This window comes from Achroia grisella, unplaced genomic scaffold, assembly GCF_030625045.1.
Source record: "Achroia grisella isolate CSIRO2021 unplaced genomic scaffold, CSIRO_AGI_Agris_v1 utg7405, whole genome shotgun sequence".
Lineage (NCBI taxonomy): Eukaryota > Metazoa > Arthropoda > Insecta > Lepidoptera > Pyralidae > Achroia > Achroia grisella.
In genome coordinates, this window is record NW_026713008.1 from 9,103 (window position 1) to 36,453 (window position 27,351).

A 27,351-nucleotide genomic window follows, 5' to 3' on the forward strand; every position below is an offset into this window, starting at 1 on the left:
TTTTCACTTTTCTACCATCAACCCCTACTTCCTAACAGCGATATTAATTTATATGGCGTAACAACGTTTACCAGGATGGTATATAAATAAAATACTTTCTACGTAAAAACAAGAGATGTAACCACAAAATTGTGTTTTAATAATAATAATAATAATAATCTCAGGACAATTCACACAGAGCCATCTAGACCCAAGTTAAGCTAGCTAGAGCTTGTGTTTTGGGTACTAGATAACTGATACAAATACATAGATATTTTTTTTGTAAATACATACATATTATACATAGAAAACACCCAGACCGATACAAACAATCATACTCATGAATACAAATGTTTGTGCCGTGCGAGGAATCGAACCCGCGACCATCGGTCGTAAAGCGGTGTGCTTGACCGCTAGACCACCGAGGTCGTCAAGGTTTAAGTCACGTCCGAGGTTTTAAGTCTGTTAAAAAAGGACAATGAATCGGTAATTGAAGAAAAGTGTAGTGAAATCTCAATACGTATATGAGATCGCAAGAAATTAGATGTATGGATATTTATTATTATACCTGTCAAGCAAAAAGTGAAAAACAGCTTCGAATAAAGGCCAGATACACAGGTGATTAATGATAGAATAGATACTTTATACTGTTAAAACTAGTACTTGTATGTAACAAGTAACACATGTGTCGAAGATTAACTGCACAATATAAATAAATAAGTGTCAATACAAAAAATTAGATAATCTTTTAAAGTTAATCCATCATCACAAAATTTGATAAGCATCACTTTTATGGCAGCCACTTGTAAGGGTCAACATTAATAACCCACGGGAACCCTTGAGGTTTCCGTTATTCTCGTTTCTATGGCAACCACTGAAAGCCGGCCTCGACCACAAGACAGCCGCTGGATGAAAGCATTCGGATTCTGAGGAATACTATAATGTAAAGGACATTAATATATAATTGAATAGCTAAAAGTTGAATATTCATATTAATTTGAAATGAAGATAATATATATTTCATGAAATACATTTGTCGTTACCGTCCATCCGTTTAATTTAAAATTGAAATACAATAGCATCGTATTAAAAAAATATGTAGTTTAATAAAAAGTGCTGTTATTTTAAATAAAGCAAATATTTCTCACAGTTTCTGTGTACATATATTTTATTCTCTGAATTTATATTACAAAATATGGCTCTCAATTATTACATCGATAATATTTTATATCATTCGGCAGGCGTATTTTATCACAGGCAAATTAATTTATCAAAATTGAAATTCGGCACGTTGATTTGTCTAAAATAATAATTTCGTACCACTAGATAGGTAAATATGAAATGTACTAAATTCTACATGAAACTGTAAGCTTCTTAAAGCAAAAACAGGTCACTGTAATGTCTCAACTCTGAGAACAATTAACTTTTGGGAACATTTATGAAATTAAATGAAGGGGAACTGTAATGAAAGTGACATACGTGCTAAATTCCATTATGTTTTACTAACCGAGATTACTCTCAAAAGTATAATAAAGAGTTCATTCAACTAAGTAATTATAAATCATCGTAGTAAATGCAAAGACCTTCTTGAAACCTTTAATTTAAGGAATAATATATTTTATATTGATATTTATTTTGTAGATCGCAAATAACCATATAATATATTTAAAACTAAATTATTAAATTCAAATTTGGAACGCCACGCATTTTTGTTGTTTTGTTTTACTTTATATACATTTTTTCACTACTTCTTGAACAGTCCATGACGGTCACTATTAAATTCAGAGTACATTAAATTCTAACCATTTCTTATTTCATTGTTATAACAACTTAAACCTAGCAATATTCCTCCAGCAAACAGTAGATAATAGTTATTCTAGTAGGACAGAGAGAGGATATGTCTATAAAAAGATAAACATAAAGGTATGTCGAATTATTTTTATTACTTTTTCATATATTGACGGCCTCGGTGGTCACTGGTTTACTACCGATGGTTGCGGGTTCGATTCCTCGCACGGTGCATACATTTCTATTCATGAGTATGGTTATTTGAATCGGTCTGGGTGTTTTCTATATATGTACATTATGTATGTGTTTACAAAAAATATTTAAGTATTTAGTAAGTTGTCTAATACCCATAACACAAGCTCTGCTTACTACCGTGGAACTAGATGGCACTGTATTAATTGTCCAGGATTTTTGTTTATTATTTGTTATTATATATCTTTCATTAATTAAAAAGTACAAATTAACAAAGAGAAATGGAAAAAGAATATTCTCTCTCACGTACTCTCTACATAGAAAATAGACATTCTTGTAGAAAATTAGACTGAGCGAGAATATAATTTATTTGCACTACAAAAAAAAAAAATCTATTACGTATTACAACGCGTCGGTTGACTGGTAGAGAATGCCATCAGGCATTAAGTCCGCCATGTATACAATTTTGTGTGCAAAAGAATAAATAAATAAATAAATAAATAAATATTATATACATATTTTATTTTTTTATTTTATATATTATATATATTACGTACCTACAAATAATTACAATATTCAAGCATAATATATTTATATGATAACCATAACATATATATTTTTTAATTTGATACATTCTAAAACCGTATATGATATACGCTCTCATAAAGATAAAGTACCAATAAAATGAACTCAAAACCCATAAAGTTAAGACGTAGCGTGCCAGATGTTACATGTTATTAGATTATTTTGATTAATAACCCCTTCCGATGACAAAATTAATATTTACTTAAGTACTGTGTATTTTTAATTAGTAGATACACTAGAAAACGAAACCCTATTCTTTACCAACCAATTAAGTAAATTCAAATATTTGGAGACCATTTATTATTAGACTTTCTATCGATCAAGTAACATTTAAAGACAATTGTTTTTTATGATTTATTATAAAAAGTATACTCATATTTTGAGTATTTGTAATTCAAATTTCGAATGTTTTTCTTAGAAATATATTTTTAATGGCTGTTTACATTTTTTTCATTTTGATTTTGTTTTAGAAAACAAGTTTAAAATATTTCGATATTTGTTTACATATATTCAAAGAACGAATATTTTTTCTCGCTTTATAAGTTAAAAAATAACAGCATACGTATCACTTGGCATTTGTTTTAATTGGAATCGATTTTTTGTAAATAAAATTGAATCGGCTTTAGAATATTATTTTATTTTCATGATTTCAGAAATAAATCAAGTTTATGTTCTATAGTTCTAGATGGCAAAGGGACTTCTCTTTGCCAGATTTGACTTAGAACTCGTATGTACATACATTTCTTTGCGTATATTAGAATCTTAGTTGAACAACAAATAAATATTTCTATTAGTGTTTTGAAAGGGAGACTTCCTTTAATAAAACTTTCTGTAAATAGATGCGTCTCATTCACTTTGTCATGAACAAGTTTGTGGTTGTTTTTTTAGTCGTTCGCCAAGTTTCCTTAACTTAGAGCATCCATCAATTGCTTTCTATATTGATCAGAAAATTTATACTTTTATCGTTCACCGTATAATATCCAACCCACTAAAACTTTGTTGACAAACTTTTTCATTAACTAAATATTGAACAAGGAGTTTTTCTCAGTAGCTTTGAACCTACAAGGCATACAGTTTTTATAAATAAATGAACAGCATCATACTTTTAGGTGGAGGAAGTTAAGTCCTTGTACTCCTGTAAGAGGGCTGTACCTTATTTTAGGCTCATTCATATTTCATGAGGCTATTCACATATAAATCAAGTTCGAAAGCCCTTGAGTGTACTATAAATAGCAATCAGGTTTTTTCTAAAATATTAGTATTACAAACCATTATAAGAAAACATGCAAATTGCTTCGATATTTTTTTTTTATATAATTAGACGTAACAGACACTTTCGTATTTATAATATTAATAATATGGATTAATATACTAACATATTTAAGTCAATTATTATAACCCACACCACTTCACAATAGGTAGGTACATACAGAGAAAGGATTCATTCGACATCACAGCAAGCTGAAATAACAAAGCGTTACAAGGGCACACATGATTTCCTTCATAAAACAACGCCGTAAACAATAAAAATGGGCCACTTTATTATGTTGCCAAGAAATAAATCACGCGAACATAAACATACTAAAAATAGATGACCGCTGAATTGTTTGAGATTATTTTAATAAGTTTTTAATCATTTTCATGAAAAATGCAATTCCGGGTATGCCTTACCCGTAATACTCAGTGTCTTTATTAGTCATATTCTACTTAAGGGAGGCATTTAATAAAATTATCATTTTTAGAAGAAGAGACTTATTAAGTAGTACTTAAGGTAACGCTCGATACCTTAGTGTAAGTATGTCAACGAAATCAACCAAGTTCTTCATAGAAGCACAGAAGTTTCTTTGTATCTTTACAGGGTCGGAGCTACCTCATTGTTCCTAAGTATTGTGTAGTTGAGCAGTCAATTTATGCACTCCAGCATTATCTAAACGGTGGATCAAAGCAGCCGTAGCAAACAGGATTGTCTGTAGCTCTTGCTGCATCGTGAAATGTGTATTTTACAACCTGTTTTAATACTATTTTTGTTAGCCGTTGATTTATCATTGGATTTTGTTGATTTACCGCAACCATTTTGGATTATTTACAATCAATGGATTGTTACTACCTAAGACTATAATTAAATGTTAAAAAAGGAGCAATATTTTTGACTTTAATAATTTATTATTAAAGTTTAATAATTTATTATTATTATTGTTGTTCATGACTAAATAATATAAAGGAAAGATTTCATTTTTTTTATTAACAATTTATTGATAAACTCAAAAAATATTGACTTAATTTTTTTTAAATACTTTCGTCGATGGAGTAACTTTCCATATGAAAGTTACTCCATCGGCGAGTAACTTGGGCTGTATTTCGCGCAAACCAGTGTTGTGGTATTAGGTTAGTTTTGTATAATATACATAAAAGCAGAAGAAAAATTTATTAAATCAATACTATAATTAAGTTATACATGTAACTTAAATATCAATACTTTTACTATAGCTATTTCTGTCTAGCATTAAGTTGGAACAATTTTCGGGAATCGTGTCCACAAGTGTTTGCTAATCCTAAATTTTGGTGTAAGGTAATTTATTTATTTATTACTTAATTACAGTAGTAAATAGACGATGGTGAATTCCCTTACTAAGCTCACCAACGAAATTAAACGCGAAGATAAATAACATAACCACACTTCACTACTGAAGTCGCCCGGGACTAATGTGTCATTTTGTTCCCAAACAGATGGGGTGGGACCTTTAACAGATTGTTGTTCACAGAATTCCTGACATCTCCACTAATAAACAAATTGGCGCGCTCATTCGGTTATCTCATGCTAATTTGATTTGGAAGTTTTGTGTTCAAGGTCTATTAGACTGGGTCTTGGGAAATGTGTGGTGATATTTGCCATGTAATATAATAATAGAGCACCGTGGCTTAGATAACTACCCTGACGTATACCCACCCAATAGTAGCGACTTAAACTTTGGCGAACACAAAAAACTTTGTATTAATTTATATTATAACTGATTTAGATATTATCTCTCCTGATGGTAACACTGATATCAAACCGGGTTAATCAGAGAGTGGCCATATCAAGTAATACGTTTACCAGCGACGTCGATATTTGGTTTCTGTCGTCTAGGATTATCGCAACGATGACTGTGAGTGATATAATATGAGAAATAGTTTCACGATAATTAATTTTCATTTATCATCCCACTTACCTTGTAATGTTATATTCAAAATTCTTTATTAAATGAAATATTTTTAATATTAGGTCACTTAACTTTTTTATTCAAAATACAATTTCATTCAAGAAGACCAAGTGACATGACTGTTGCTCTATTTAACAAAATTTCAACTCCCATTTAAAATTTTCCGTAAATACAAGCAAAGAGCAATATATCAAATGACAAAAGTATTAAATCAAAATACGTGAGTATAAAAAGTCATTCATAGTCAACATAGCAGACCAGTATTAGGTATTTAAGTATACCATCAGCACCTGTTCACGATATCACGTATATACGAATACACAGTGCTGTTTGTCAGACATAGACTAAAGATAGCGTACTTAACAGCTTACAGGATAAATTGTTCACTGTGTAAGCTGTTAGTCTTTGAAACAATTCACCTGTATCGATACGAAATACTCTGAAGTAGGTACCTCCGCACTTTCTAAAGAGTTTTAAAATGTTATACCATTTGCTGAATGCATCTTCACTTGTTTTGGCTAGCAATATGTAATATACATTTATAACCATAAATAAATATTGTGTAATATATTTAACGATTGAAACAAATTAATGTTTAAAACATTTATTATTTCTCTTTTATACCTGACACAAGTTTTACTAATTCATGCTTTATAAATGGTAAAACATATAATAAATTTAAATATAACAACATAATTTTATAATTAAAATACGACATCGAATTAAAAATAATCTATATTTGGTTATCGCAATAGATTTGTAATAATTAATAGGATTAAAGGTAAAATAAGAAACATAATTATGATTTATAATTAATTAAACATTAGAGAACTTAGAATAAGAGACACAGAGCGAAGTAGATAGAGATTTTTATAAAATTACATCATATAATTATCTTTACAAAGTTCTTTCTATTAACACATTTATGCATCTTACTTATTAGAAATTGAGACGCTTAAGGCACAGCGAAATTACATCTAACTATAATGTACATATTGTACAATATTACAGACACTGTTGGTAACAATCTTTATAATACTCCTAACTTGCAAATTGTGATATGTACAAAAATATTTAATGAAATCTTTACTATCTAGCATCTGTTTATATCATTAATGAAAGTTATGATGAAATGGTAATCTAAACATTTAGTAACATAAAAAGTAATCGCAATGATAGTGAATCACTTAGAGCACCTCAGTATACCTACAAATAATTTAAAACATGCAAAACAACACAACTTTTTTAACTAATAGAAGATTGTATAGAAATTTAGATAACACTAAATTACGTCTGGACTCCACTCACTTTCTGAAAAATATAACATTGGCACGATTTCACTATAGTTCATTCTTAATAATAGATTATATCGGTTCCTTTTCTAGAACCGATACTCCTCAAATCAAGCATGCGTGTTGTCTCTTCTTTGCCTTTCTAGTTGCTTTCTGTGATTGTGCCGTTTCCTTGCAATTATTGCTATTAATATGACTATTATAGCTAAAACAACTGCAATACCTATCCACCAATAAGTGTTGTAGGATGCCTCTTTTACATCTTTACTTTGGTCCCCAGAATGTACAGGATTCTTAATTTCTAATACACCAACTGTTGATGTTTCTGCACCGAATTTTGCCAACAGATCATCTATACCAGTGTCTATGACATTCTCTAATAAATCTTCATGAGTTTCATCTTTGATGGTGGCTTCAGTTTTTTCACGACTAATTTCAATAATTTCATTTTCTTCGGGTGAAGGTTCTGTAACTGGTTCAATGTAATCATCACTAGATTCTTTAGGCGGATCCAACTGTCTATCTAAGTAATCATCTAACAACCGATAGTAATCTGTAAGTCCTGTAAATTCCAATCCATTTTCACGTGTTGCTAACAACTCACTAATCATTTCCGGCCAAGGTCTTCCAAAGCCTTGCATCATAGTGTTACTGTAAACAATAAATATATTTATGTACTATATACTTTTTTAATAATATTCAATTCTAATAATAAATAGTATTTGTTTACCTAATACGTTCATTATTTTCACTGACATGATTTACTAAATCATGTTCATCAGATATCAGTTCGTCAGCAAACGAGTGGTAGATTTGATACTTTAGAATTAGGCCCATGAATTTTCTGTAAAGCAAAATAAATATTAGTTAAATAATTTGTTGGAGTTAAATTGTATTTTTGAAACTCAATTAAATTTAAATAAGCAAGCTTACCCTATAAATGGTTTGTTAAATAAAATATAAGGGTCTCCTAGTAAATCGATGTCAGATGTTTCCAACAATGAAAACTCTTTGCGAAACTCACTCCAACTACTAGGTATTTTAGAGTACGGAATCAATCCCATCAAAACTTTTAATCTCCACTCATCGGCAGCTAAATAAAAATTTAATCTGAAAATAAATAATTTCTGTAAAAACTCGCTTCTTTTAACACAACATTATAAAAGTCTATATAATAAATGTAATGGGGTATAAGATAAAATATAAGTGAACATTTTTAATAATTTTACAAGTACAAACATAGGATATTTCTCCAATCTATTCAGGTTATTTTGTAGCTAATTCATAAAAATACACAACCCCAAGTAGTATATTAGTAACACTTACTTCGGCAGGTCTTGTAAAGCTGTTATAAGTTGCAGAACCAGACGATGATGGTTTGCATTATAGCTGAATACATCTAATGGAAACAGTCCACTCCTGTTTAAAGCATGTGGATTTAGAGCTAGCAATGAAATGAATCCTGGAATTGCCTCGAATGTTGCTGAAATAGATATTAAATTCATTACATACATTTATGACTACCAGGATCAGAGACTTCTAGAGAAGTTAATAACATAGTTATATTAAAAATCGTGAATTGTTATTTTTCTTCTTATATACATTCAAAGTTCTTCGAACTTTCATGTAATTTAATACTTATAATAATAACAAGTGAGCAGTTGCAACTCTGCTGCTTTATTAAGGCAAATATTAGTCTAAGTTCATTCAGGTGATACAATCTATAATCACATCAAATTTCACTATATTCCATAATCCGTTTAGACTTGAAAAGATAGCTTTCATTATATAATTTTAATTTTAATAACAGTATATAGATTAATAGAATATTTACCAGAGTAACGGGGGGCTTCTCTAAGAATATAAGTATTATTGCTATGTACTGCAGCTATTTCTTTATATTTCATTTTCATAGCTGCTTCATGAGCGTCAACGTAGTTCACAAGACTAACATCTTTACATGACACGATCCGTACTTTATTAGGTTTGCACCAATCTAACAAAACTGGCGGGCAAGTACTGTTAAATATTGAATCTGTCCATAAATCGGCTTCTAATTCACCTAGTTTTAATTCTTCGATCAAGTTGAATGCTGCTTTGAATGCATTTATACCTCCAAGATCCTGCAGAAAAAAAGATTATATTAATAAACTATTCATCCGTCTCAGCTTCGCACTGGTCCATAAAAATGTGCATCAGAACGTGCATACAAATCACTCGTATCATCTCAAACTCGTAGTTCTGGAACAACCTACAAAGGAAGTTTACTATTCCCAATGTATTTTTCTCGTAGATATAAGCATACAGACAACGGCGGGAATTTTGTTTTCTAATAAGTAAAAATAATAAAAAATAGATTGTCTGTAAGAAATATAAATAGACATAATATTTATTGAAATAACACAACTCATTACAAGAAGAACGAGCAACAAACCTTTATTATTTTATTTTACAAATTTATTTAACCAATGAGCGGGCCATTAGTTATGTAAGTATATTTATACAAAGTTTTCTTTTTGTACTTCTTTTTTCAGTGCGCAATAAAAAGTTATATTATGAAATAATAGATGCTATGGGGTAATAATACGATGTCGGTTGAGAGGATGTATATTACAGATGACAATGAACTGACCAAACGTACAAAAGCTTTTGTACATTTGATAATAAGTGTTTACTTTTAAATAGGACCGGTACTACTACTACTACTCATATTTTATCAGTCTGGTGGACTAAGGTACTCTACATACTCCGTATTCTGTAACTTCATCACTATATCTTACAACACAACCGGTCACAGGTCTCAAAAAAGCTGCTTAGCAGCTAAAATAGCCTGAGGTATCCACATAGACGACTTTGTATGAAGTACCTATATATCTGTAAAATTATAGCACACCGCATCCATGTATTAGAAAGAATAACAACAATGTAGTAAAATTATATGTGTATAATATAACAAGACACATATCAAAAATTTATTGACAATTCGGACAAAAAACAGCGGCTAGCCATGTAAGTCCCGTGGGAACCTAAGCCTATTGAGTTTCAATCGCTTACAATTTTATATGGGTCGGTTTTACGGTTGTTTTCTTTTCTGTTGATGCGTGTTTAAGATCCATATAAAATGTGCAACGAGGTACTTTTATTTGGAAATAAACTATTAACCGTTTGGGTGAAATTAAATTGTGCTTGATTAAGTATACTTTTATATACTTCTTCTTGATTTTTACATTTAAAGCAGAATATATTTCCTCAGGTCTATTACAGACACTTATGAGAAGTTAAATGTACGTAGTTCGATAGAGAGAAGATTCTCTCAGAAGATCGGAGAGAAGATCAGATGATCTCACTCTTTTTAAAAGCGAATGTAAATTATCTTAATATCATCATAAAAATAATACATATCAAAGCTTAGTTTAAATAGAGTTACCACCAGCAAATCCTCTTAAATTAATGTCACTAAACAAATAATTTAATTAGCACCTATAACATGAACTGACCAGACCTACAAGTAGCATCCGTTCACAATTAGGACGGATGAGTCAATCACCATTGAACTCAACCATATTAGAGTATATTCTGTTTATAGTGTCGGTTTTACTCTCAAGCCTCAACTGATTATTAGCATGTAGAAATGCAGAAAACTAGGGTGTTTTTTGAAGTACAGACCTTGTGCATATTTCAATAGGTAAGTATGAGACGGACTGAACTGACGGACGGAAGACTGAACTAGTTCAGTACTTAATTTCTAATGTTAACATTACATATTATTGTAAATAGTATAAGTATACTATTTACAATAATATGTAATGTTAACATTATAAAGTTATAATAATAATTACCTTAAGCTGAAGATTTGCTTGAACTTTCTGGTATATTGCTGGATGTTGAGGTAACAGGCTCTCTATAATATTTGACCAGTCATCACCGTTTAAAGATTCTGTAAAGAAACAATAAAAGCCATTGTATTCAAAGACATATGAGAAACGAGGCAAATCCACTGCTTCACTTGTAATTTTACTGGAAATGCCTTTTTTGTGGGAAAATTAGATTTCTTATTGTGGTAAGTTCTGGAACAACCAAGGAAGTTTAGTATTCCCAATGGCATAGCGCGCCAAATATTTTACGTCTTTGGCAAATCGCCTTACTGTTACTTCTGTGGTTTAACGCCGGTGAATGCGGCTCGTACATAATGTATAATGTTGTCTAAAGTTTTAGGAAGTAATTCTGTATCAAGTAAATTATGGAAATGATCCTATACTTGAGACTTTCTAACTAGCTAGTAGCTACATTAGCAGTTTTATAAATAGTAAAGTCTAATGCTAGTGTCATTAGAAGCAAATAAGTTGAGACAAAACAGATAGGTCTTTAGTATAGAAATAATATAGAATAAAAGGTACTATTTAAACAAAACCAATAATAAAACATCAAGAAAAGAGGACAAGGAAGTCTCTTGTTTAAGTAAACAAGACGTTAATCAAAATGTATAATAATAAAAAATATATATAATAAAAAAAACTATTCTCCGTAAACATTTGTGTGTTCGTCGCAAGTTCATTAAAGAGGCTGCATGCAGCATGGATCATGTATAAATCGTTACAATCGTTACAATTTTTGTATTTACCAGTTGAATATGCAAAGGAAATAAATTTTAATTAAAAAGTTTAAAAAGTACTCACTCAATAAATGAACAGGCAAAGGGTTCCCCACAGCATCAGATCCTTTCAATCTCAGAGAAACGTATTTATGTAGTTTTATATACAGAGGTTTTATGTTATCCCACAATTCTCTCGCCTTCAGTAGAGCACCTTCGTATTCCACAAGAAAGTTCCAATAGTCTTCTACAGACTCGTGTTCTAAAAAAAATACAATTTATGTTATGATATTTTAAAAAACAATAATAGAATTTCATATTTCAGTATTGTAGTAGGTTTAGCACACAGGATGGTCGTGGATTCGATCCCAGCACAAAACAAATATATGAAGATATAATACATGCACTTGCTTAGTTAATAATAATATTAACTAACTAACTAAGATTAGAATAACTTTAGTCAGTTACCGTAGAGATTTTTTCGACAAACATATTCACAACGAATCGCCTTCACGCAGCTAAATCCACAATAAATTACTGGCTAGTTCAGCAATAAAAAATTGGGCTATTTATTTGAAGTAATAATTACTCAAAATTACGATGTCATAAAACAAACAATATAAATGAAAATAATTAATATTCATTTCATTTATATCATCATATTTTTCCCATGAAAACGCCGTTAAAAGTTCATTAGCTAAAAGGGTTAGAGTTTACATTTATAATGCCTTATTTTGAAAGATAATTACAAACCCTTTCGATTAAGAGTCTTTGATGAATATTTTGTTTTACTTTTCTTAGAAACTTATTGCTTGGCCGTTGCATTGATAAAGTTTATGAAAACTAAATAATTAATTTTTGAAGAGATTGAATGCAAAGAATTTAATAAATAATATTAATATTGATACTACAAGACAACGGGCCCCTCCCTTAACTGTTGAAAATAATTTGTCACTGTTTTCAACCGTCCGATGAAAGCTTTCTATTCAATGGTATTTTATTGGTCTAATATTACAATACATATAACTACGTAATTTATTTGATGATTTTTGAGAGTCATCATGTTATAAATAAATTTAATTATAAGTAAATTTATAATACACAATATTACAATAACATTAATTAATTGTTTGTAGTAGTTTTTGATTATTTGTAATACTTTATGGTACAGTAAAACACTTCATATGAAAGGACACGACAATCTTAAGTAACATATTGTACAATAGCGGACTTGTACCAGATGAGGGATTTCTTCTAGGCAACTTTTGATGACGGAGAGGAATTGTGGACTGGTGTAAATAGTAGCTTCTACATAAACGTATGTCTGATACCTATCTTTGTTTTCTATCATTTATGCGTAGATCATTTAGTGATAATAATTCGTACCTACATACAATTTCAAATATCATTTAGCTATATCAGGCAAACATAGATTGAGCGTATTAATTAATCCATGATTCGGAAATCAATTATACCTAATATTACATAATCATTAATTAACTCAATGAAAACTAACAACAGACTCGACATGTTACGTCTGTGAAATGAGGGGTAACTGTATAACTAACTAATTATAATTACTGAATCAATGATAAATAAATATACTTACCGTTTTCCTTAGAAGCATTTCGCAGCAGTGGCAAAATTTGTTCTAAATACTCAGTCATGTCAGGAAGATTTTGCTCCCACGATTTCTTCATAGAAATTAATGTTTCTTCATCCTGCTGCCTGGCCAGGCTGCTCTGCAATTCTGTGGATTAACGACACTTGGAATAAATCTCATATACCAAAAAACATTTTTTCGTATATTTATTGATATAATGTAACTTGAATATACCGTTCATCTCATTACGATAAAACTGTCAATTTGTAACTTGCCGCGTGGGACGGTGATAGGATATAATGGTAGATACCACGCGAGTTGTATTATAAAATGTATTTGTGAGAACATTTCTGTAATCTACGATAATAATATGAAGACGAAAGATTTGTATCTTCGTATATTTATGACGAATAAACGTAAAAATTAACAGACCGATTTTAAACAATCTTTCTCCATTACAATACTACTTTATAGCTGAATAACATAGGCTATATTTACTACTAGAAAATATTAAAAATACCTACTAAACTTCATTAATGTAACTAAATGTGTAAAAATTAAGCATAAAACCTTTTACATCGTATGCGCTACGTAAATGCGAATCCGGGACGGTTCGCTAGTTTTACAAAATATAAAGGTATCAATATTCATTGTACCTACTTATAAATATATTATTGATTCTAACATTAAAAATGTTGTTATAACGTTTTAAGTTTCCAAAAGAGCAGAAGTGACATTTCAAAGAGTTTTCTCGACTTTGACAAAAATGCATTTTTTATTTATTTTCAGTTATATATTGCGTAACGTATTAAAGCGTGACCAATTATAATAAAATAGCCAAAGGATCAGTGGGTGAGTGGTAATATACCGCACACCTGATAGGTAGCGGGAATTATAAATAAATAGTTATGATGTGATGATTATTATGTAACATACATAGCACTATATCTACTTACAGTATATCATGTATCATGAACCTATCATGGAATATTTATAGGGTATCGCTTATATTTACATCAAATCAGCCATTAAAATGGTAATGAACTGGATGCCGGGAGTTCACGGCGTCGTCGTCCGTGTGAATAGTAATGAATTTGTGAGAAGGAAATTGAATTCCGTAAATACATTGCTGTGAAGTTCACACTAAACACTACATATATCTCTAAGATATTGACCTTATCACTTTGTTAAGACCGACTGAATGCTACTATGGTATTGTTTTAAATAACTATTGAAGACCTAAGTAACCTCTTTACAATATTTCAGTATTCCAGAGTATGACTGTTTATATTAGACTGAATATTTCAATTATTACGCTTTTACATGGTTTTCGCTTTATTATTAAGCTTTTACAAAAAAAAATATTTCAGTTATCTAATACCACTTGCTTAGTTTCTATTAGTTAACTATTAGATATCAATGTGTGAACAGGACAGTGTCATATATTACTACTAGCTGTGCACTCGGGTTCAGCCGCGTCAAATTGTGTTGATCTGATGACTATATGTTATTATTACCTATACACTATCTTACTGTAAAATTTAATTAAAAGCTATTCAGTAGATTTTGTGTGTAAGAGTAACAAATATCCATCCATCAATCTATCCATCCATACTCACAAACTTTCGCTTTTATAATAAAACGAAATTAAACGATTATGACTCGTCATATCTTCATCAAAACTAAACGGAATTCGAACATTTCTATACAATCAATAAGTTTTACTTCTACTTTCTCTTATGCAAATTTTAATGTACAATAATTATATATTTGATTTTTTATGCGTCAAGTAAACCGTCGAGTTAAAAATAGTTTTTTTAGAAACACGGGTTCCAACCCCTATATTCATAAATGTAATTCCAAGTTCCACGTAACTTATTATTATATCCTTACAAAAGCTATTTCAGCTAACATGGAAACATCTGCTACACTCATCCATTGAAAAGTTAACCTAAACGACAGTTACCAATACTTTAGCATTTATATTAAAAGTTCTAAAGTTCAGCGGGTTTTTTAATGCTTCCCGTTTACGGATACGGTGTGTTCTGGTTCCCTTTCGTATTCCTCCCTATTGTTCAGTTTTCCGTAATTACAATTAATATACATTACAGAACTAGACTTGCAAATAACCTGCAGTATTTTTTTACTCTAAAGCTGTTGGCCGCAGCTGGCCTTTACAGCTTCACCGGACGATAAGGGGCGAGTGCAGATCGCATTCCAAACCAGCAGGACTTATGGAGCGGCTGAAAGCCAACTCCCGCCTGACAGCATGAAAGTGGTAATATTTACAATGTAACAAAAGAAAAACGATATGATGCGTACTCCTCATTTTGAGAACAGTTGTTGAGGCTCTTTACTCTGTAATTTTACTAACACAATATGTTCTAACATTTATTTCTACAATTTCGTTTTTCTTTATTATTCTATTCTATTCTAATAACAATGACGAACTCATATTGGGTTATAGATAATAAGAATTATTATAAAAGAACTGGACGAATATTACAATTAATAGTTTAATTCTTTAAATTACACTACAGATATATATTCAGGGCATAAAGGCATGACAGCTTAGTCTTCCAGAATGGCAATGCATGAGGAATACCACGAGCGTCACATGATATCTACAGTAACTGTGTAAGCCTATACACAGACATGACAGTTAACAAACTACCATATTAAAGAAAATTATAAGATATCTTTTACATTAATTTTGCGTTCTAAATTTGAGATAAAAGCTGAGTATACGAAGATACTAACTTCGAAATACCTCATCATAATCATAGTACCTAATAAGCTAAAGATACCGAGTTTATGTAAACTTTAAGATGAATACCGCAGTGTACAACTTTTAGTTTACTTAATAACAGATTTTGTATTAGATGTCTACGTTTAGATAATGTAAAGTGTAGGTATTTTTAGGTAAATTTAGGTTTCTTAAACGTTTAATAGAGGTACCTACTATAAAAACATATGTCGTATTACTGCATCCCATAAAACTTTTCAAAACAAATGGCCAAATAATGGTCGGTACTAATAGTTGATGTAATGACGTGTATATTGTTTAAACCTTTAGGTAAAACGATGAAAGTTATGTGTTTTTGATCTCTGCTTTTACTTAAAGGTTCAAAAAGAAATTAAAATAGCTATATGTTAGTAATAAACGAGACATGATGCTTTAGTCATTAACAATGGCAAAGTATGAGTGCTGTTATACATTAACAGCACTCATAATTTAGGTATATTCGATGGTCACTATTTTCTATGAGGTGCACCAAACAATATATGTATTACTTCAATTACACTATAAAATACGTTAATCTTTTTTTTATATATTTTTATAAAGGTATTTCCTACCCGTGATGAATCCAGATGGATACGAATATTCTCACATCAAAGAGAGGTTGTGGAGAAAGAACAAAGCTTGGCACGGAGGCCAATGCGTTGGAGTAGACTTGAATAGAAACTTCAGGTTAATAAAATAATATATATTATCGGTATCATTTTCACGGTCTTTCGTTGCACAAACTACTAATACCTACTGACATTGATATCGCTGTAAGTACTCTTATCAATTATTGGATTTACTTTATCATGCTTACGTATGTAATGTATAATGTATAATATAATGTAAAAAGGTACAATAAAATGGTATACTTCTATATATACATATACATATAAAAACTTTTATAAATTTAAGAGATTGTAGTCCGAACCATCGGGAAGATTACAGACTACTAGTAATATATTCACAGAGAAAAGATTAAAAGCAAATGTCTTTTGTGATATGACCTACAAAAATGTTACTTTTTTATCGTTTATTTTGGATTATAACGAACATATAAAAGGTATGTTTTGCTGAGCTTAGTGCGAATAAGAGACTGTTATGCGACGAATTCATAAATTAACTAGGTATATATAACAATAAAATTAAATTTATATTATGATATATAAGAAATTGTAAATTCTTAAAATGAAGTAGAAATATACAGTTATTATTAAATAAGCATCATTATAATCCTTTCATCGAAATGATAACTGAAACAGCAGTTATCAACACCATCTGAATAGCGAGAAAGAAATCTGCAGTATTTTTTCTTCGTAAAAATTATCCTAGCGCAGAATGAGAAATTAACTTTTTACACGACCATTCGTTCCGAGCATGGAGTTATTAAAAAGTTTCGTGTGCTTTATGAAATTTGTAATGACTTAAGAATTTATTCTGTGTAGTATCGTTTGGGTTTGTTTTATCCTCCCGTTTGTTTTCGTATTTTATTAGAACTCTATAAATTTGTTGCATTAGGGTTCAAATTACATTGTTGATCAGCAAAGGTCAGGAAATGTTAATTACGTTCTTTAGCTCATTAACTAGATCGCTGAGCTATAAATTATTCTTTACTTAAACAGCCAAAGGAAAAAGCGTATTTTTAGCCTTCAGGCCGTCAAATTTAATGCGAACTTGTTCAAGTGTCATTAATTTGCGGAACGTGATCAAATTATAAATAACGATTTTTTGCTTAATAAATTATTTTTTCGCAGTTTTTTAATAGAAAAAGTTAACCAACTTTATGAAAAACAAAGTGGTAAGTAAAGAAAATGAAAAGTAAGAAAAAATCATGTAAGATTTAAAATACAATTATGCTGATTTTCTATCAGTAAAATTAACCTTGTTTATATTGGATAATTGGAAAATTTTTGATACGCAAAAAGTAAACAAAGCAATTAAACTCATACGCATAAAATTGATATATTACAAATACGGGAATAATCAGTATCATCGCATCGTATTCTACAAGAAATGAGTTACATACACAAAAATAACATGCAATTGGGAGTCTCCGTCTCTAGTTGTGAAATATAATTTACAAGTGAAATGAAACATAATGATATGAAATGAAATGAAACATAATATCAATATCGTTCATTGCTGTTTGTAGTGGTAAATTAGGAAGCAACTTAATAAATACATATTAAGTTGCTTCCTAATTTTCCACTTTCCGAAACAACTTTTACACTTGTTAAAACTTTAACTCTCCTACGTAATTAACTTGCGATAGATTTGTAAGCAAAATTACGATACAATAAAGCCTTACAGGAATGCTTTCAATAAATTCGTACTAAGTAAATTACGTAAAATACTAACGCTTACCAGCGTATATAAACCTACAGATATAAAGACAACCTTATGCCAATTGAGTAAGAGATTTATTTTTATATTACCTAATTATTTTGTTATTTTTTGTCACTCTTATATTTATAGATTTACTTATAACAAAGGTATATACGTGCATGAGTTATCCATGGACATGTATATAAACAAACAGATATACACATATCAGATATATATAATATATATATATATAAGAAGAAACAGGGCCGTAAAACACAAAACTGTATAACTGGCTACGTTTTGTGTTGAATAATGCAATCTGAAAATTAGACCATTTTATAAAATTACTATTAATTGCTACGATACGTTTTTTTTTCTTTCCAAACACAAGTACAAACAATGTACAGAAGAGATAGGAAGTACGATGGTAGCTACCCAGATAAATAATAATTAATCTTATAAAAATGCAGCTAAGATGTACTTATGTAAATATACAAAACAAGCATATGAATAATATATTTAGACACATACCTCTTAGAGTGCAGCTCCTGTTATTTCCGCAATCGTAATCAGTTGCAAAACGTATCCTGTGCAAAGCCGTGTTACCAAATGTCACTAGCTGCAACAAAAGCAATTTATTAAAACCAATCTCAACTTAAACATCGAACGATCCACTACCGTCTTACTACTTGATATTGGTCTCTCCTCATGCCATGATTACTTAGCCTAACACTACGACGCTAGCCGATTTTATCTCGAGATTTCCTTCTTTTGCACTTTATTTGTTCCCCTAGTCGCTTCTTAGGATATCCCTGAGATGAAATGGAGTGGTGATTATTTCCTTACTTTTTCATTGCACGAATCTAAAGTAGAAAATCTCAGCGTTCTTAAAATAAAAGTAAATGAAATAGGGTAAAACTATATAGAGCACATCGGATGGACGGACTATCCGTCCATTAACTTATTATGGTCCCTTGATGGTCGCCTTCGAAATTAAGTTTTTCAGAAGAGGATTATACGAGTAGTGAGGATAGAAACAGTCGGATAAAAAATCATAAGATTCCAGGAACCGAAGTGCCGAAAGGTCGAAACCTTTTCTAGTAAATATGCGAGTAGATAACTGACGCAGTCCATTCCGGTGATTAGATATATAAAATGTTTATATATGCACAAATTATAATATTAGATATAGCAAGAACTTAAATATAGGGATAGTAAAAATCTATTGCTATTTTGCAGGTGATTAGTAGCAAAGATAATATGTTTTATGTAATTTAAAATAGTTTAATATCGTGGTTACAATCTTCGTAGCTTATAGGTATATATTTACTATCCATATAGGTCCATATAGGCCTCTTCTCTACATATAAATATAGCCAGGAATACCAGGGCAGAGGAATATTATTGATTATACATTTTGTGCATATTAATTGGAAAGCTTGTATGTAGTTATTATTAATCGAAACATTATATTAATTTTATCTGGTAATATTAAATATTCATAATATTTTGCCGTGTAATAAATAACAACCATAACAAAAATATGCTGACATCGGAAGTTTATTTTCCCACACAATATTGGTTACGTAATATTACTATACACTCCAATTTAGCGAAAGCATCGTAGGCTTATAGTTTACCACTCCGGCTAAAGCAGTACTTAAGTTCGAATATGACCACAAAAAATAATAAATAGTTGTGTTCTAATGATAGTCTTGAATAATCAGCGAAATGTGCCTATATTCATGTCAGTTAATAAATTGTCCTTACATTACAGAATGATTATTAATATCAGTTCAATTCCCGCATTGTGATTTTAGTTGGACTTTCGTAATAAATATCACGGATTACATTTTGCTCTTCAATAACGTAAATTTTTAGATTCCTACAATGATTGCACATATAGAAAACCGAAGCGAGTTACTAGTTTATTTAGGGGTCACTCATAACTTATGCAAATTAATTTGATGATTTTTGACTTCTCCCCTTATCCGTTATATTTTGCTTAATAATTTCATTAAACAATATAAAATTATTTTAAAAAATTCTTTATTAATTCAATATTTATATTATATTTTATATTATTGTAGTAGGTACTAAAGATTTAGTTTTTAAGTTTACCTTTTCAAATTTAGGCGACAAGGCCGCCTTTTATTTAGCATATTTTAGTAGTTTTCTTTTGTTATTATTTTTCAGTGCACAATAATGAGTCTTATTATTACTACACTAGATTTTAAAATATAATATCCTAAAATTTAGGACTTTTTCCATCCCTAGTCACACTTCTCTACCCTTAAAGTGTGACGTAATTTATAGATGGCGACTTATATCTCTAAAAATAAATATATAAAGCATTGAGTAAACAAATTACTTACTTTAATCCACTGTTCCGGTTCTAGTAATGTGTCCCCTGGTTGTAATAGCAACTTAACCTTGCGTTTCAAAACGTCATCATTCGCTGCAAGCGTGTATCCCGATAGACCTTTTCTGACCTCAGTAGTCTGATGCTTGGAAAATATCCCGAATGCCTTGTCCCTTTCCAACTGCAAAGATAAATTTAAATTAACATTCCAATTTTAATTTAAAGCATATTTAAAATTACAAAGTAAATTCAGTTGAGTACAAAATTATAAGATGATTATTATTTTGAATCACTATCACTGTCACTTTACGAATAAGTTTCTAAAGATAATATCTTAATAATATTATAAACTATTAAAACTACTAAACGTATTTTCACTTTACAGTAATATAGCGTATGCTTCAGAATAATATATAGCCTATATTTTATATTGACATTTATATATTGAATTTAACGGGGGTGAAACCGCGGGCACAGCTAGTATAAGATAATTATCAAAACTTATTCTATTCAGAATAGTTAATTATATGACAGCCTCGATGCTCTAGTTTTTTAGTACACCGCCTTACTACCAGGGCTACTGTGGTCCAGTGTACTTAGTGTTGGCCTACTACAGCCCAGGGTTTGATTACTTCACTTGACTTGACTACACAAACATTTGTATTCATAATTATGATTGTTTATATTGGTCTGCGTGTTTTCTAATTTTATTATGTATTTTACCAGATAGGTAGATTGTTGTATGTCAACAGCGTGGGTCAGACCGCAGTACATCGTATATAGTAATAAATTGCGACGTTTCACGCTTTAGATGGGCAGTCTACTTGTTTCCCATTTCAAATATAATACATAAAAATTAATACTACAAAATAAAACGCGTAATTTAATACCCATAATACACGTTCTACTTAGTTTGGGACTAGATTGAGGTATATGAGTTGTTCCGGGTTTATACATATATTGTGACGATTTCTTATAAATATTGTTTTATTAATGCAATAAAATGTCAATTTAAGGAGAACAAGTACATTCAGCAACCCCAGTTGCAACGTTATAATACGAAATAAAAAAAACAGTTGACGCTTCTTATTTTGTGAGTTGATAAAGAGAAAATCTCCACAAAATAGATACATAGTATTATGCCAAACAATACTTCTGAAGTTAAGTATCTCCGAAACTACCAAGATATCAGATGTATAAATACAATAATACGTATAATTTAAAATTAATAATTTCATACAACAAATATGTTATCCAATACAATTACGATCAAACAACAGATTACAGGCGTGAAATAAAGATCTATTGAAACCAATATCCATTCATTTTATTTCACATTATATCAATAGGTATTTATATCATAAACCATACTAGAAAATTTAAATTATTATATTTAATATATTAATATTGAAAGATTGTGGTAAGGTTTATTGAAACTGTTCGTATTTAATCATTTATATAGTAGTATCATAATTACTTACATACAAAATTTATTTCAACAAAAGTTATCAGTTTTAAATTTATGATAAAAGCTTTGATTGTATAAATTATTTAAGTTATATAAAATGCAACATTCAAACTAATGAGCGAAGTGGCATCAGAATGTAAAGCAAACGTTTTGCTGCTTTTACCATTCTGCTGGAACCCTAATAACTACATTTAAATATATTTCTTTCTCAACTTCACTTTTTCTATAATAAAGAAAAAAGATTTTATACTTAAACATTTTTACTTATAAATAATAATTAGAAGACGGTTTTAAAAACATCACTGTCATCACTTATAAATTGTATTGTGAATTAATGAACAGAATTACTCCATTCCAATATAAATATTAAATGTGTAGGATTTTTAGAATTGAGACATATGTATATTTACGTCAGTTTTATTTGCCAGAGTGATGCGTATCGCCTACATGTAAAGGTCACACCTTAAATTCTCATGATTGAGCACAATACGGATGTCATAAACGCCCACATTAAAATAAATTTCCAATACATTTCCGAGGCAATTGTAATGATGTAAACATATGTCTTTTTCCCGAAAAAGAACATTTTATTTTAAATTTATTTATTCATCCACATAATATAGAAATATATTACGTATATTAAAGGCAGCACGATAGCTTTTATTACATAAATATCAAGTTTGCAAGGTACATATGAAAATAAATATGTTTGTACAAAACAAACAAAGAACAGCCGTCGAAATAGAAAAGCGACATATGCCAAAGTTCTCGTAAAAACACTAGTCAATAAATTTATATTCATGTCTCTAGGCTATATATTCGGTACCTATCGAACAATCTTCAAGGAAATAAATAAATGAAAGACGTCTGTCTATCTGTGTTTGTTGGAGCATAATATTTTGTAGAATTATTATGAAGAAAGAAAGATAAATGATGTAATAAAGCAACTATATATTACAGTTTAGTTACATGTGTATTTACAGAACTCCCGCAAACCACCTTATAATTGGAAGAATTATTTACGCTACTCATATATTATATTTCCTCTTATTACTATTTTACGTCGTTCTTCCCACGCGTAATCAATGTGTCCCCGTTCCTATGGGATTTAAGTTTTTGAACCATAGCGTTGGAACTTGTAACATATGGACATATGAACAGAGAAAGCCTCATTACGATAGGTTCTGATTTACCTCTATAGATCGGAACCCAGAAATTGAGTGATTAGGGTCCGAGGGTCTGTTTTAATTTCTAATTATCGGGAAAATAAAATATTTCATTTTTATACTTTAATCGTTTGTTAGGCAACATTACCTAAAGAGCTATAACATTATCACTGATTAGTATTCTGTATTTGAAAATCAAAAGTCGGCATATATATGAATTAAAATCTACTTTATACGCATCATAATAAGATTCATTTTGTTTCCAGTTATCGATACTATTACGTTGATGTTACATTAAGTCCGAGGGGCCTATTAAACTCGCCGAGTTACACGAAATTAATCCTAACAGAATTCATGAAAAGCGGATTTTTTAACCCTAGTATTGGGCTACTAACCTTAATAATAAATATAGTGTTGTTAAGTAAAATAATTTATTGTGTCAATCGACTCAATCTTTCAGAGATATATATAAGAATAAAATAAAGTACAAAATATGACAGATTCAGAATTTGTAAATTTATTTATTTGCCATGTAAAACAGGTTTTGTTTAGCTCGTCAGTTATAAAATTATAAGTAAACATTAATATTAAGATAAATTTAAATTTGACTTTGTGATGTATTAATGTGACAAAATGGTATATTTAAAAAAAATATTTTAACGTTCTCATAAACTTCATTGGTTAATCGGCGATTTCTTTTGACAATCTATTGTACATCATTATCTTCAATGGCAGCTCTTTTTCACAATTTGATTACATAAAATAAAATGTAAATGAAACTGTAATGCTGTGTAAAAGCTATCCGGAAGGTGTCGATTTCAATTCAACGTCCCAGATATTTAATACTGCTGTTAGAATTTCATTAGGTAAATAAATATGTAAAACAAAACTGCTTGAATTTATGTCACTGCATTATTGTTTTCTCATTTCATTAAATCGTTTATTTCATAACAATTTGACCTGGATGCTAATTTTACAAGTTATAATAAATAATACAATAAGTGCACTTAGAAAAACAAACATATAAGTTTTTATTAGTTTACCAGTTCTAGTGCAATTTCTGTCAATTTGGCATAAGAATTTAGCATACTGTGTGATACATTTTATACTATGTAGTATCTTTACATAGTGTAAAATGAAGTCGCTTCCGCTGTGTATTCACTTAGATATTTTAAACAACGCAATGTATTTTAATAAAGTTTTTAGCAACAGATAGAGTGATTCAAGAGGAAAGTTTATATGTATAATAAATGTACATCCGTATGAAACCGGGTTGGATAGCTAGTTATAATACATATTATTATAGATTGTGATCTAAATTGAGCACTATTGTCTAACCAAGGAAAGTCTACCACGACAGCAGCTAGCGTTTAATAAACATAAAATTTCCTATAGAAATACATGTCGTAAAACTCTATCCAATTTTCCTTCAGCGGTTCTTGAGATTCCCGTATGTGTGTGACACATAATCAGATTATATCCCATATAAGCCACCATGAGAATAAACCCGATACCGCGCGTTTCTGCAAGATTCATGGAGAGTTAAAGACATAGTGCACTATTGATACTAAGGTCATCTGTTGAAGAACTAATGTTACTAGAGTCATTCGACTCATTCGACTCTAAAACCTTACAATATAATTATTCAAATAATATATATATAAAGAAAGAAAGAAAAAAATAATGATAGACAAGCTGTCAATAATACAATAAGAAAAATACATGTTTAGTTACTACTATTGATCAGACATCGTACTCCAATTACAATATAACTTTTTCAAAAAGTTTGCTACTAGAGTAGGGGAAAAATGTCAAAACTAAAGTTATCGAGTATAACACCATATGACATTACGTATAAATGAAAAGCAGTAGATGGGTAAGCAAAAGGCAAAAAACATATTTGTGCCTTATATAAATATAAAAAATATTTGGACGGAAGCAAGGAACCAGTAAATAAGGTATACAATGTATAATGTGTAATTTTATAACTAAAGAAGAATTAAAGCTGAAGCTAAGATAAAAAGGAAATAATAAAAAGAGCATGCTAATTTTGAATTTTAAATAATATGCACCTATATATAAATAGATACCAGAGCACAGATACGCAAGATTCCAGGTAAAAAAATAGGACAGAAAGAAGTTGTCACATATTTTATTCTTACTCCGTTGGCACAAGGTACAAAATCATACGACTAACGTAAGACAGAAAATGTCTAAATATATATTTTATACTTTGATATGACATTTCCTATCAAATTAACAACGAGAATTGGCTCCTCTGGAAATTACCTGTCAGTGAACATGTCAGTGCGTAGTACTTTTGCTAACTGGTATAACTTATGCCAATGCTATATAGTATGTATATAGCTCAGAATGCTGGCACAAAAGACTTATTTTTTATATATAAAAAAACGAACAAAATTTTTATAGACTGAGTTAGTAAAGGGTACCGAAATAAGCTAGTTAAAAACTAGCAAAAATCTTGTCTAAAAACTAAAAATCTTAACCTAAATATGCAAAGTTAATAGTTGAAAACAATTTTTTGTTAAAACCTTCATAAAAACTGTGCGGTCACAGGACCAACTAGAATAAAAAGTTCTAATTTATTTTCAGATGTCTACTTTGTTTCATGATGAAAGTGCCGAAATTTAGCACATAAGTAGGTATTCTGGTTAAAAGTCACGTGAAGTCTGGGTGTAGTCACGTGACTAATTAGAATGAGAAGTTCAAAATTTATTTTCAGATTTCCTTATAACTTCTAACTTCAAACTTAAGGGTACACTACATGAGTAGGTATTCGTATTCTCTTAGATCTAAGTAAGTAAAATAGAGCTGTTAGATATTGTTTGATGAAAAATTCGGTTTAGGAACTTTTTACATTATCGTTTACAAATTCTAATTCCGTTGTTGTTAATAGAAAAAATGAAATATAAAATATACTACTCTAATACCTTCTTTAATTTAATGTCGGCATTGCATAATACCGACAAGACCAATTTACTTAATTTAAACAACCGCTCTCTATAAAAACAGTGTTTTAATTTAAAACAACGGGAATATAAAACCATAAAACATTACAGCGAAGTAAAATTAAATTCAATTTTACCAACACCGACGTTATTTTGTTTTTAGATCGAATTTAGAACAATGGAAGCTAATGTGCCAGTAACAATTTGACATTAAAGTCGTTTTCATACATTACATGTACGTATGTAACGAAAACGGCGTACGTGTTTACCATAGCACCCACGTGACCTAAGTGGGTATGTTATTAAATAATAAATATTTGTAAACTATACCAGAGTATAAAAATAATAATAAAATGTTTATTTATTCCATTCTATTAGTAGTATCTACTTAAATATAGTGAAATATTTTTTTAAAACGTTTATATTCATATATTAAGTATAAAGTTGATGAAATTTACAAGAAATTTTATTGTATTTATCGTAAGATAAAATAAAATAATGTATATATTTAATACTACTAACCTTCGTAGATAGTCCTTTATTGCCTCCAATTAGCTCATTCCATGTTGCAGTTGCTCTTTGTTCACAATGGTCCACGTAGTCTAATTCCACTAAATCAACTAATACAACGAGCCACCGTCTGTCATCGCCACTCGATGACGTTCCACTTGACAGCAGCGCGTAGAAGTAGATGCAGAGCAGTGACGCTGACAGCCTCATGTTTGTTCTGTTGAAGTAGGAAATAAATCTATTGAATAAAAGATATAAAATCAATAGTCTCTTGTGTAACTTCCGTAAACATGGACAATTCAGTTATTATCTCATTCGTATATAAAAAAGGATATTGAAGTTCTTGAGAATTCATTTTTTGTTATTTGCTCGAACGTGATTGAACTACTACTATACTTTTTTGTTCTTAATCTTTTACATGGTATAATAGTTTTCTATTTTACACAATTTATACAATAGACTAGCTGAAACCCGCGACTTTGTCCGAGTGGTATTGGTTATTCCTTCGATTAATATTATTAACCTCCTTATTGTAG

General features: G+C 30.0%; 1 protein-coding gene across 1 annotated transcript; it reads right to left on the reverse strand.

Annotated features, from left to right (window-relative positions):
* Nucleotides 1-6,362: 6,362 nt before the first annotated feature.
* On the reverse strand, nucleotides 6,363-27,029 carry LOC131850319 (angiotensin-converting enzyme-like). Its single transcript, XM_059200519.1, has 11 exons — nucleotides 26,828-27,029; nucleotides 20,716-20,883; nucleotides 18,872-18,959; nucleotides 13,237-13,377; nucleotides 11,713-11,889; nucleotides 10,876-10,973; nucleotides 8,871-9,159; nucleotides 8,363-8,519; nucleotides 7,970-8,146; nucleotides 7,767-7,880; nucleotides 6,363-7,687 (listed from the first exon to the last, which is right to left on the reverse strand). Exons 1-11 carry the CDS (start codon nucleotides 27,023-27,025, stop codon nucleotides 7,147-7,149), a joined length of 2,148 nt encoding a protein of 715 aa, XP_059056502.1. The 5' UTR covers nucleotides 27,026-27,029; the 3' UTR covers nucleotides 6,363-7,146.
* Between the last annotated feature and the right edge of the window lie 322 nt (nucleotides 27,030-27,351).

Bases quoted from the DNA above. Each gene is read 5' to 3' on its own strand.
- LOC131850319 (XM_059200519.1), bottom strand. From the start codon at position 27,025: ATGAGGCTGTCAGCGTCACTGCTCTGCATCTACTTCTACGCGCTGCTG. The intron at 18,960-20,715 runs GTAAGTAATTTG...CTTTTGTTGCAG, and splicing joins AACCGGAACAGTGGATTAAA to CTAGTGACATTTGGTAACAC. The intron at 8,520-8,870 runs GTAAATATTCTA...TATCTATTTCAG, and splicing joins AGAAGCCCCCCGTTACTCTG to CAACATTCGAGGCAATTCCA.